The 13,319-nt window shown below is 44.4% G+C and overlaps 1 protein-coding gene across 1 annotated transcript in view; it reads right to left on the bottom strand.

Annotated features, from left to right (window-relative positions):
- Window positions 1-13,319, bottom strand: part of LOC104520678 (protein phosphatase 1H) — a gene marked incomplete at its 5' end in the record, with an annotated part of 54,021 nt that overhangs the window by 931 nt on the left and 39,771 nt on the right. Inside the window, 2 exons of the mRNA XM_010162430.2 lie at window positions 5,391-5,542; window positions 13,184-13,291. Coding sequence (XP_010160732.2) covers window positions 5,391-5,542; window positions 13,184-13,291 — 260 coding nt within the window. The remainder of the gene's footprint in view (window positions 1-5,390; window positions 5,543-13,183; window positions 13,292-13,319) is intronic.

Below are 13,319 nucleotides of genomic sequence, written 5' to 3'. Positions count from 1 at the left end.
TCAGAGTCCAAAAGGTGGTGCAGAGACAGGGCTCTATCACGTGCTCTGACATGCTCTCCCCTATCGTTTTACCTGTTGTTACTGGATCAACACACCTGTGTACTCAGAAGTTTCCTCTGAAAGAAATCTCATTAGGAGTTAACAGCTACTGTCACATGTTTTTCTTCATCAATCCAACACCTGGCTGAGATGTTTTGAATTTGGTCGGGTGGAGGCAAGCTTTTCTATGATTTGATAGTTAAAAATTAATGGAACAGTTAAAAGACTGACAAGAAAAAAAAAAAAAAAAAAAAAAAAAAAAGAAGCAGCTCAATATTGTGCCTGCCTGTGTTTTATTTAAAGCATAAGTGTCAACCTGCAAGGTGATGCAGGGCTCTATGAGGCCAAACACACAGGCCACCAGTAGCAATGCACACCTCTGTAGTTTCCCAAAACCAGGAAGGACAAGAAGGGTTTGCATTTCAAGACCCCTTTTCTAGGGAGGATCCTTGGCCAGAAATGATCTGCCCAGATCCCATCTGAGGAATAGGGAAGAACAGCATCTCCACTGATCAGAAGCGGGGCAGGGGAAGTTTATTGAGTATCCAGGACTGTTCTAACCCCAGGAATTTTTACCAGAGAATGTATTATTAAATGGTAATTTCTACCAGTAGAGACTTTATTCACTCTCTGGGAATAAAATAAGGAAAAAAACCCAATTATGTTCTGTTTCTACAGTTTTGGTGCCTTAAATTCAAATGATTCCTTTGAACCAGGAATAGATTTATTTGCTCTACTGGAAAGATTTCTTCAGTGCAAATGAACCAACATTTGACTATTCAAAAGGTCTGATGTTAAATCCAAGTAATATTGTACAGAAGCAATGTACTCCCTGCTCCTAATAAAATTTACAGCCCTCGCCAGTTTTGACAAAAGATTTACTTTTAGCAGTAAGAGAAGGGCTCAAGGCATAAACTCTAACACACATGCTCGCGCACACACGTGCACACCGCCTGCATGTTCCGAGATAAGTCTGTACCAACAACCTCGAGCTATAATGGCAGAATGTAAAAAGAAGCGTTGCCTGTACTGTCTTAATGCAACATGAAATTGTATTTTCTAAGGGGAAAAAACCCAAACATACATACTTGCATTCCCCAGTTCCCAAATGCCCAAATCATATGCAGGGCTAAGGAACAAAAGGACTCCACGTGGCAAGCGAGAAACTGGGATATTTATTCACAGCATGTCTGATGCTAAGTGAATTTTGGCTAGAACATCTTTTCCAAGGATTTCTCAGCTATTGTCAGAATTTAAGAGAAGAAAACATCCATCATTCTGCAAGAAAACTTAGCCTCCCTCCTTTTTCTAATTAACATGTGCTCCCCACATCTAAAGAGTACAAAGGAATGAGTATTGCTCTTGACTGTGTAAAGATTTTGCTGCTTAATGTTTGGAGAGGGCAAGATAAAAAAAAGAAATTCTAATAAACCAGAAATTCCCTGGTAGACAGACTGTGAAATACACGAGAAAACCAGCACATCAAAGCAAAGGAACAGGTGAAGGCAGCACTGAGGTAACATATTCCTCTCCTTGTGTAGAGCTGAATTGAAGCGATGCTGTTCAACTTGGCACCAGAGGAGATAGGGTGAGTCTCTTGTACCTGGAGATGAATAGCAGCACCAGTCCATTACCGAGTGTTTTATTCTTCAGCGCTGTGAAGTTGGAATTCAGCTGTCGAGACAGCATTAGAGAACTGCTGAAGTAGTTTTAAAGTATCCACTTCCTCCTAACGAACAGCCTCGCTGGAATACAACTTTTGTGTTTTAAGAATAAATATATATGGGGTTTTTTTCTTCTGCTGAAGCTTTCAGTATTGATCAGTGAAAGTACTGCAGAAGAAATGGTGACAGTGGGGGAAAGGCACTGCTGTCTGAGCAGCTTCTTATCTTCTCACACCCAGCAGAGGTGGAGCAACTCCCAAGCATCCTCTTAAATCTCTAGCTAGTGTGAAAGAGAGAGAGTGAGAGGGAATGAGAAAGGACAGGAGGAAGGACAAGAAGTAAAGGATTCCCAAGGTCAGGGAGTAAACCTGCATAAGTGCAGCTGAAGAAAGTGGCCTATCTTCATATCTCTTCAGAGAGATGACGAATGGAAAGCAGCAGTGTGTCACTACCACCTGTTCTTCACTCGGGTCCCCTTCATGCTCATCTGCCACAATACCCATAAGAAATGAGCCGGCTAAGAAATTCAGCTCCACCCCAGCTTCTTCACTCCATCACAGTCCTCACAGAGGAACTGTTCTCTCATCAAATCTGTGCCCATCACTGGCTGCCCAAATCCCCTGAGGCAGCGTCTGCACGGCTGGGTGAAGACAGACACGAGGACTTTGCTCTCCCTGCACTTGGAGATGCCCAGGCAATGCGATGTTTGACAGGATGCAAAGATGTTTTCTGGTGGGTAACAAACACTCACAGTTCTGACAGTAAATATCAGCAGGAGAGAGTCCCAAGAGCACTGCTGAGGTCTGCAAGCTCTTACCCATCAGACTTTACAATGACTTCTGTTTCAAATGGGAGGAATATTGCTCCCACAAAGAGCTAATTACATAACAGATAAGTACTCTGCAGCTCTAAAATCTTCCTCTCCAGCTTTTTTTTTTTTTCTTTCTTTAAATATGCTGCTGTCAGGGAATAAGTAGGCTACTGGGTCAGGCAGATCCAGGGTCTGCTCCACAGGTAGGTTCTCCAAAAGATCACAGCATTATCAAACCCAGGGGGCAAGTCTCTTACAGTCTGACAAGTTTTCTACATCCCTAGAGATTTTACATTTCCAGCTGATCACCTCACCACAGACTATGTCACTACACCCATCACAGAACCAGACATTTTCTGGGATAACATTTCCTTTAAACATAACACTGATAATACTGCAAACAAGATTTTCCCGTCATTCGCTAGTGAATGAACGCAGCTCCACAGCCTGAGCTGCTATGCTACTGTAAATTCATGACTTATACCTCATTTGGACCACTGTGAAGTAATTACGGAAAACCTCTCACACGCTACTTTAGATCCTTTACACATTCTTTACAACCAGGCAGCAAGAGCAATTCCACAAAGGTAATTTTCATAAATATCATCGTAAACTATATGAGGGACTGCTCTAATTACCTTTTGCAAGCTGGCATGAGTAATGTCTTGCCACCACTATTCGTAAGCCTCTAAATGACCTGGCACAAAGTTACTTAAAAGAACAAATTAATTTTCAATTCAGATGTCCATTCATAGACCAGTAGGTCAAACACTAATAAATGTGTTTGTTCTAACTCATACTACAGCAGGCTCAGTTCTGGAGTGTGTTGTACTCCCACTGGCACGAACAGGGACTGATCCCTCACAATTACTTGGGCTAAACCAGCACAAACAAATCTAAATGAAACAAAGCAAATCTCCTTTTTTTTCTCTTTAATGTCTCCAATTTCTATGAGTGTTTTATAATGGATGAAAAACTACTCACCTAACAAGTCAAAAAGATTAAACAAAGAATTCCTGTTCCTACTGCAGCAAACGTAGTGGCCACCACCAGCTTGGGAAAGACCAAAAGGAAAAAGACACAATACACCCAGCCCATATTCACAACAGACAGGACAGCGAGGGCAGTAAGAAGAGCCAACCTTTCCCAATTATTAGTTGAGAATGGAGACAGAGAAGGGCAGAGGTATTACATTTTACCAGGTGCCCTTACAAGAGGAGACTTGGGGCGGGTGGGGGCAGAAATGAGAGCAAAAGCTCCCAAGCACCTCTGAACGGTGCTGTGGAATAACCAAAAGTAGACTGGGTGGACCATCTCCTCCTACCTTAAATTAACGGCATATCTGCACAGCACAGTGCTCGATGCCCTGGAAGTACCCCTTGCCAATCCTGTCTGATGTCCCAGAGAGAGGGCAGAGACACTTCCATGTCTTGCTGAAGTAGAGACAGCCTTGGCTGTCATTCATATCACATCTCCTCTTCAGCACAAGGAGGCAGGGAAGGTCAAAATATTGCAGTTGCAGCTTCACGTTAATCATCCATTCACCTGAAGACTGAGTGCTTGCAGCAGAACATTGTTTTGCATTCCATGTTTGTAAGTGTCGGGGCAAGAAAATACTGGTTGCAAGTTACTTTGGAGCTGCTCTCACACTACCAGTCAAGTGGCTGTCAGGGTGTCCCAGTTAACTTCCTTGTCTGCTGATGGCTGACTCCATGAAAATGACCACTTGGAAACATGAGAAACACCGAGGATTTTGTGGTGGGTTTCCCCACGTCCTCGAGAGCTGCCACATCTAAACAACTGTAACTTGAGCTCTCGCACCATCCTGCATATTTTCACTTGGCTGTTGAGATACCCCAGAGCTTATTTCTGAAGCTCTGCTTTCTGCAGACCAACTGGGGATGCATAAAAAGCTTTTTCCCACTCTCAGGGTGAGGGCAGAAGACAGTGATGGCCAGGCCTGAATTCAGGAGCAACAAACACTTCCCTTCCTGAACAGTCCCTAAGGAAGGATAAAGCTCTTCCCACTTTCACAATCCTCCTTTTTACAAGCAAGAGAATTCTGATCTCTAGTGTAATGTTTTAATTCACGGTGACACTGAAGTCAGCAGCAGACAGACTGATGGACTCACAGCGGACAGTGCTCTAGCTAGTGGTTTAGGAACTTGTTTGTTTGCTTGATGTCATAGTTTAAAGAGAGAAACTGATCAAGTAAGAGGTAATAAATACAGGAAAATGGAAGAGGATGAGGTAGGTTAAAATCGTGAAATGAAACAGAATCCTACTAAACAAAATAGTCAGACTTTCCACCTGCTTCCACCTGTTTTGCCACCACATCTGTCCTGCAGCTGGTAGCACTGAGCATCCATCCCCTACTGAAGGTGGGTTTAAAGGCCACAACATGACCAAGAATGAGCAGGAACCACGCTGGGCAGTATTTATACATACATACAGTGAGAGAGAGGGAGATATATGTTTACGATGTCCTAGTGAGAAACTATCTTTGGTGTTAAGGGACTATCCAGAGGAGAGTTAAGTGAAAACCTGTGATTACTGGAGACAGAGACCTGTGGCTAAGATCTCAGCCTCCTACAGTTTCCACAGGACCTCGTATAGCAAACAAAATGGATCCCACGCCAAGATGCTGTGATCCCACAACTTTTCCTTTGAAGGTAGGCAATTCTGAGTTATAACAGACCCGACACCACCCCCAAACCTCTACATTTGCTGGAGAGGCTCCATCTAGCTTATAAAAATGTCTTCTTCTAAGTGTTGTGTATTTACTGAATGTTACTTATATCATACTTTCTACAAAAATACGCTACCAGAAAGCACTCTTCTGCAGAGGAGATAGAAAATCAGGGATGAGCACAAACCTGTGGGGATCATCAGGGTCACAGTTTGGTAGAAAGTTAGTGACAGCTTCTGCCACTTCTTCATTTAACAGCACATCCCAGAGTCCATCAGTAGCTAGGATCAGAACATCATCCGGCCCATGCTCGTACTGCAGGAGGTCATAGACTCTCACCTAAAACAAAAAAAACCAGGAGAAATCTGTGAAGGAGGAGACTGTAAGTCTTGTTTGTGAAATACTGCTGAGTTTGACTGCACATTAGCAGGTTTGGCCAGGGCACTGATATACCTCTCCTGCAGCACTGCTGGGGTCTGTCTCCAATTTAGCCCTTGAGCCAGCAACCCATTCTGCCCCAGCATGGCTCAAGTGCTGACCCCAGCTGGGATGGACACCAGCATTCCTGAGCAAGGCTGCAGAGCACTGTGCCACCCACTGCCAGCAGCACTCAAAGCCTCCCCCACCAAGCAGCCTCTTTCAGTGTGTGATGCTCCTCCCTATCATTGGCAGCACTAGTCATATGGAAGCTGAATAATTTATTTGATGAATTTTTGATATTTTCTAATAAAATATTCACAAATAATTGTTTTCACTATTTGTCCAGATCCATTTAACTCTGCCAGATAAATTGCACATGTTCAGAAATGCCTGTGTGGCAGACGGCATTGCATTAATTTTTCTGGACCTGAGGCAGCTACTGCACTCAAGAATTACCGTGAGTAGTTAAAATGGAGAGAAACTATTTACCTGCTCAGTTATGTGTATCTGTAAGGAGTTCAGGGGGTAGAAACCAACTAAAGTGAACCCTCAGGCCCATCCGCACTATTATCAAGCCCACTGGCTTCACCTTGTCAGTCTGCAGCCGCAGTCAGGCTGCCCACTGCTGCTGGCACCTCCCTAACACCCTGCCTTTAAAACTACTTCCACTGTCCTCTCCTCGACCAGGCTGGGAAAGCCAGGAGTGGAAGAGGCAGACACAGGGGTGCCAGGAGGCTGTCAGCTGAGCCAGAATACGAGCAATGGCCACAGCAAGTGTTATTTTAAAATGAGCCTTTAGTTCAGCGTAACTCTCCTTCCAGCACACGCTGTCCTCCAGCTGACAAACCGCCCGCAGTTCCCAGGCTGCGATGGGGGAGCCATTATGAAGCACTCACAGAGCACTTTAATTACCACAGTAACAACCACAGTTTGAAAGAAGTGTGACAACCTTGGCAAGGCAGACAGGAGGAAACAATCATCTGTACTGAAGTTTGGAAATGGTGCACCTCGTCATGCACCCTGCTCCAGCCTCGGGCTCCACTAACAGGAGCGGCAGTCAGGAAATTTGTCGGGACAAGCACTTGGCATAACTAGAAAATATGAGCTGTTTCATTCTCCCTCCTGGTGCATTCTCCCTTTAGGAGCCACGGAGCACGCAATGCACATAAAATGCCTGAACCTTTTAATGTAATTATGATTTTATGGAACTGCCACCGGTACTGGAGGAAAAAAAGAAAAAAATCACCTAGACCTGACTGCTAATCCTTACCTGCTCGCCTCTCACTCAAAACCACAAGAAGGTCATTTGTAAAATGCAACCTTCACTTCATTATCTAAGGTAGCAGCTGAATAAGGACTTTGGAGAGGATTAAAGTCAAGGCAAGATACTCTCTTCATTAGAGCACATCCCCTTATTCAGACTGAGTAAGAATACTGTTATAGAAAAGACCCCTATATGCCACACAGCTCTCATCTCAAGCCCACTGCACAGAAACCAGTAGCTGTCATAGTCCCCATCCCCCAGAATTTAGTTCAGCCTCTAGTGGCCCAGGCTTTGAACCTGGAAATCATTGGGGTGTGGAAGGTAAGTTGGCCAACACAGCCATCAATAAGCAACACATGTTCTGGTCAGATCTCTCGGGTACGGGTAAATATTTGAGAGAGCATCGGGGTTAATGCTCAGGGATGCACTCAGCAGCAAACCTCTCGCAGGAATAACCAAGCTTTGAATGTCAGCGCTAAGAAAAATGCATCTACCATGGCTCTCCCACCCAGGCAAATTCCACATTACACCACGAGAGCCTTTTTTGCAGCGTTAGTGGGAGAGAAGGCAGGAAACCAAAGACCATGCATCACTGATTTGAACCCCCTTGAAATGAACAATCTTGTCTGACTGGGGAGCGGCACCAGGGCAGATAAGAAACTTGCCAAAGCTACCTGCCGCCAATACACAGATCAAAAGGTCCAAATCCTCGTTGCAGCACAATGCTAGAGCAACAACAAGAACATATCATTTTGCTGAGAACATGTTTAGTCTTGGAGGAAAAGAAAAAAAAAATGCAATCACTGATTTTATGGGTAATCTGGAAACAGCATCGTTACTACCTAAAGCAAAAGCTTTGTGAACTGAGCACCTCCAGAAATGGATGCCACAAAGGAACTAGATGTCAGAAGAGGTGCAGAGAAGGGCAGTGGGGTGAGCAATAAGGGACGCTAGGCTGGTACCTAGGCTAAGGAAGGAGAGTGCCAAGGTTACAGGAGGCAAGCTTGAGGCAACTTCAGGTAAGATTTCTGTAGACAAGGACCAGCTGGACATGCAACAATGTTCACTGAAATACAGCTTTGTCTGCCTTCCAGTTACCACAGCAGCAACACATTAGTGCAGCCATGTCCACATAGTACTTAATTTTTTCTTAAGCTCTTTTTTTCCTTCTTTTCTCAGATTTCTAAAATACATCTGTAGGTACCCTCAGTACATTGCTGACAGAAATGAGTTAATTTAGAGCTGTCCAGTCTATCATAGGTTCAAGTTATGCTTACAGACCACCTTGCTCAGGCAGAGAAACAAGCCAGCTCCTAACCCTGCACTTTTCTGATAGCAGCTTTGTTCTAGTTCTTACTTGGGTCAATGAGGGTCTCCTGCACAGTGACAGGCAGAGCTCCAGCACGACAGCAATGCTCCCAGAGATACACAGGTTGGGCAGCACCACCAAGGCACATGTAATGGATGCTCAGACCAGCAGGGCTCCCTAAACATCCACTCCACACACCCTCACGTTGTGCAACACCCCACAGCGTACTCCACACATGCGGTACAGAAAAGGCAAGGGAGTGGGATATGCCAGAGTTTCAGAAAGATGAAGAGATATCCAGGGAGTTACCTAAGTGTCTGCAACAGCAAGCAAGCCCACGACACTGTAAATGTTACATGACCAAAAGCAGCTCATTGACTCCAATGGAAACTATTACTTTTTTTTTTTTTTCTTTTTTTTTAATTCCAGAGACAACCTTCCCAATGACTGTCTCCTTCCTGTAGCTGTATTTCAGGAAAATAAACAACAGTGAGGTTTAAGTGATGTTCTGTCTATGACATAAGTTTGTGCAAAGCTACACACGTTGCAAAACAGTAAATGCGTAGCCCAGCTAGCGCAGATAGCTGGTTGGCCAGACACTGGCTGGCAGTGCAGAGGTTTCCTTAACTGGTGCTGTACCCCTGACAAATTTCCTAGCAACTCCACCCCAAATCTTCACTCTTCCCATCAGGACTCATTGCTTCTGCAGCCTGAAGTCAATCCCGACTGCCTCACAGAACTCGTGACCTCTGCCATCTTGGGCTACCTGTGCTCTGTCCTCTGCCTCCCGTGCTGTCCTGAGAGCCTTGTCAGCCACTCCACCCAGCCTATCAGCCCTTTCTGTGCTGCCCTCGCAAACTTTCTTGTTCTTTAACATCCCTCTGGAGCATCAGGGCAGCCCTCAAAGGAGCCCAGTCTGGTCACCATACTTCTGCCATCCACCGATGTCTTATTTGATGTAGAGCAGCTGACCTGTCAACTAGCTGAACTTGACTTTAGTAATCAGAAAATGTAAAAAGCCAACTATAAGGACCACCAGAACCTCAGTAGCACAGACATCTATGACAATAAGCATTGGGTTGCACTACATTTTATGACTGGTACTGACAGATCTCTGCTGGTAGGTAACAGCAGACGCACACCACTACAGCCCATAGTCACACATGACATCTTTCTGGACGTGCATTATGCAGTTTGTCACATACCACCTTTCTTCAATCCAGATATTTATTTATCTTATTTCTCACCTACATGCAGTCAAAAGCACTGAGAAAAATCCTCTGGGCAAGCAACGAACAAACAGGTGGGCTGGTTTTATATTTACATTTCAAATGGATCTACCCACCGGCCAAAACCCGCGTCTGCGTTTGGCTGCCGAAAAGGACCACAGCAGCTCTGCAAAGGCGCTGCGGCTTGTTTGCCAGGTTTGTTTTTAACAGGCAGCCAACGTGAGTCCCTGTGGCTCAAAAACCATTCACAACAGAGTGACACACGAGCCTGCAGCCACCTGAGGTGCTCCTCAGCAGCGGGCCCTGGGGGAATTTGAGCCAAACAACAGCCTGCATTCACTCGCCTGCACTATTGATCAACTCGGCTACTTCAATAAAATAAAGCCCTTTCTTAATTGTATCGTCCCTTTTTATGCACAGAGTTATCCAGCACAGCTTTGCTGGCAAACGGCGAGATCTTTCAATACCACCCTCCAAGTAATTTATATGTAAATAATAAAAAGCGGGTCCCAACACTGCTCCCTGCAGCACTCACCAATTAATCTCCTTTTAGCTTTTTACTGCCACCCTTTGTTTCCTGCCCTTTAGCCAATTTCCAGTAGACTGTGCCAACTTTCCACTTAGTCTGTAGCTTCATATCTTTTATGTTAACAACCTGTGATGCAGAGCAGTTTCTCAAACGTTTCCTGAGAAATCAAAGTGCTCATGTGAGACCATCTACTGCATTTATTATTATTTTTTTAATTCTGTGGTAGACATAACCCTGAAGGACTTCAAGCCACCGAAGTGTGATGTTTGCTTCTTGAAACCACCTTGACTCCCTTTGATCATAATGCACTTCTCTAAGTATTTGTCTTGCTTGTTCCTTCCAATGGTGTAATTCCTAAAGATTTCTTCAGAAGGCAGATGTGAATCTAAAATGGTCTCCTTTTGACATATTTGTGGAGCTGTCAGAAAGATTTTACTAACATAATGGAACGAGGAGAATTCTCCTTCATTACCTTCTTATCATTTGCTGCGGTGGTTGGCTTTGAGTTCATTGCTGGCAAGGGTAAAATGCTGCTGTCAGAGCCACACCTCTCCCCACCAAATGGCTGAGGTGCCGTTAGAAAAATTTCAGGATGAAATTCTGTTTTTCAGCTGCAACAAGGTGGCTCTTGCTAAGCTTTAAAAAGCAGAATTTCCTGCTTAAGCTTTCAAATGAACTGTTCCATTATGAAAAATAAATATTTAATTCCATGCCAGAGCACCTCAGCCATGGCTTGCCTGCTTTGTGCTACTCCAGTTCATTATAAAAGGCTCAATTCTCTAGAGCTCACCAACCTGCAAAAGTCCTCCAAATCTGGTCTTATAACAGCTGAGCCACTGAACCCTGATTACATTTGTCAGTCTTGGCTACATGACTTCTCCTCCCATAGCCTGGCACTCTACCAAAGTATCCTTTCACACCACCCTCAAATTACTTTTATATGCCTATTTCTGGATGTAGTCTCAGGGATGCGTACCTTTCCTTCAGCTAAATTTTGGTGGGCATGGCATTATCAGAGCTTTGTCACACTGGAAGCAAAATGTTCTGAAAACCCACCACATTGCCTCCAACTTGGGAAAGGACACTGTAATTATGGCACAGAAACAGAAGCCAGGGGACTTGGATCCTCCCTCTGTCATGACTCACTGTGCACCTTAATTTCCTGTGCCTCCCTTTTTCCAGGTCTGGAAACCAGACATTGTATTTCCCCACCTCTATATAAACAATTTGAAATCCAACGCTGCACAAGGGCCAAACATGACTGCTGGTTAATGCCACTGTCTTTACTTCCAAGTGCCAAGCTTCCCAGATGGCAGCATAAAGACATTGTTTCTTAATGCTGGTTTCGGTGCAAGGTGCACTGCCCAGGTACGGACAGAACAAGTCTCAGGGAAAAGCATAAGGAGATAAAGCACTGGGGCTCTCTCTGGGAAGAGAAGAGAGAGATGATTAAGAGAAGGAGGTGCAATGGAAAGCAAGTTGGAGCATATGCTACTTCCTAATAAAATTCAGGTCTTTTTTTGCCAGTACCTCTAAATTGAGGTGGCTGGTGCTCTGTCTTTCCTCACCTGCCCTCATATATTTCTGCTGAATTTAGCTGTGAAGGGAATGTGGAAACAAAGCAAATTTTGTTTCCCTTTTGTGAAGCAGTTAAGCGATCCTGAAATGTGGACAGCATATGAACTGGATGTCATATTCCAGAATTTGAACACGTACAGACACACTCCACACAAATCAGAAAAGCCCCTGAGAAGCTTTGGTTTATACGCACAGACAAATACTGCAGCAGCAATTGGCAGAGATGATACTGCTGAGACACTGTGCTGCAGCCATTGCATACCCCAGAAACACTGGGTCTCAGCGTGCCAGGAAGAAAAATAAATAGGTAGAATTGCATCATTTTGCTGGCACTAAACAAATCCATCACAGTGATGAGGGCAGATCTGCTGCCTGCCTGGCTGAGGAGAATGAGAGCAGGTCCCAAGTGAGGGATACCACACATTCAGAGGAGTGAGATGGAAGGTACTGGATTGACAGCAAGCAAACATGAAGAAGTGGTTGTCTGCAGATCTCCCTCTTTTCTTTAGGGTCAGAATCTCTCAGCCCTTTTAAAATTTTTATTTTTAAAGTCTCAAAGATGTTCTAAGCCAGGTTAATTTAATAATTTGGTTCCTTCCTAGCAGTATTATGTCATTTGTGTATTTTCATTCCCTCACACTGCTATAGCAAGCAATAAATTCAAGGCTAAATACTAGGTATGGTTAAAACCCTAGCAAGCCAGTCGACAGTGGATGGCTCTCAGCATTTGGGCCATAGAAATTAAGCCTCTTTTTGTGCTGTCATCAGATGGTTTGCCCTTGCTTAATATTTTATGAAAAATATGTGTCATCTGTTCCTTGACGTAGGAACAAGTATGCAGTTACAGAGGGAAAAAAAAAAGCGAGGTTTGCATGTTTTTTGTTAACAAATACACCCAAATCCCTTTGGAAGCCTTGACAGCCTTCACTGCAAGGTCTCTGGTGGTCAAAAACTGGAATTGTTTGTGGTGAGGCAAGTCAAAATGATGGAGGCATTTAAAACTACCCCTAATGCAAGTACTGCAGACCCTTGTTACGCCAGCATTTGGGAATGCACACTGCCATTCACAGAATCACAGAGAAAACCCCCTGCCATTATTTGGTGTTTGCACAAAGCCATTATAAAGAATTAAGAACTGGAGGTGAAGGGGAAGCCAGATGGAAGCATAAAGCACTCCCCCAATTGCTCTTGGCATTTTCTTGCTTAAGAGTTCATCTGGTATCCTCTGTGTAACACAGGACACTACGCTACTCTGGAAGACGTCCAGTGCTCCCTTCTAGACAACACAGATTTACGTTAGCTTCTGTGAAGGCAGCATGATCTAGGGCCTCAAGGAGAGCTGAAGCACATGAAGGTGGGGAGAGATGTGTGTCTGTCACACTGAATGGAAAGGCTATGGGATAACGGTAGACCAGGGAGGGGCAAGGCATCAATGCTCTTCAGTGATGTGGAGCAACCAGAGCCAGGGCACACAGCTGGGGAACTTAAAACTTTCCTACTATGTGGACATTACTAACATGCTGCCCTTCCCAAAGGGCATTACCTGGATTGGACCACAATCAGAATAGGCAACTTGGGAAGAACAAATAAGCACACTAAATATATTTGTTTCTCTCCCGCAAACCAGACAGTTGAACATTGTCTGTTTTACCTCAGGAGATGAAGACAGGAAAGGTTTGATGTATATATTGGAGTCATGCACTTTCAGGTCATGGTCTCCCAGTCCTCTGGTCACTCCAATTGTTGCCATAACCCGAGCCTGGAAATAAAGAAAAGCAGAGATCAAA

This window comes from Antrostomus carolinensis, unplaced genomic scaffold, assembly GCF_000700745.2.
Source record: "Antrostomus carolinensis isolate BGI_N321 unplaced genomic scaffold, ASM70074v2 scaffold40652, whole genome shotgun sequence".
Lineage (NCBI taxonomy): Eukaryota > Metazoa > Chordata > Aves > Caprimulgiformes > Caprimulgidae > Antrostomus > Antrostomus carolinensis.
Note: the sequence above shows the minus strand (reverse complement) of the source record. Positions and strands in the feature narration are given on the sequence as shown.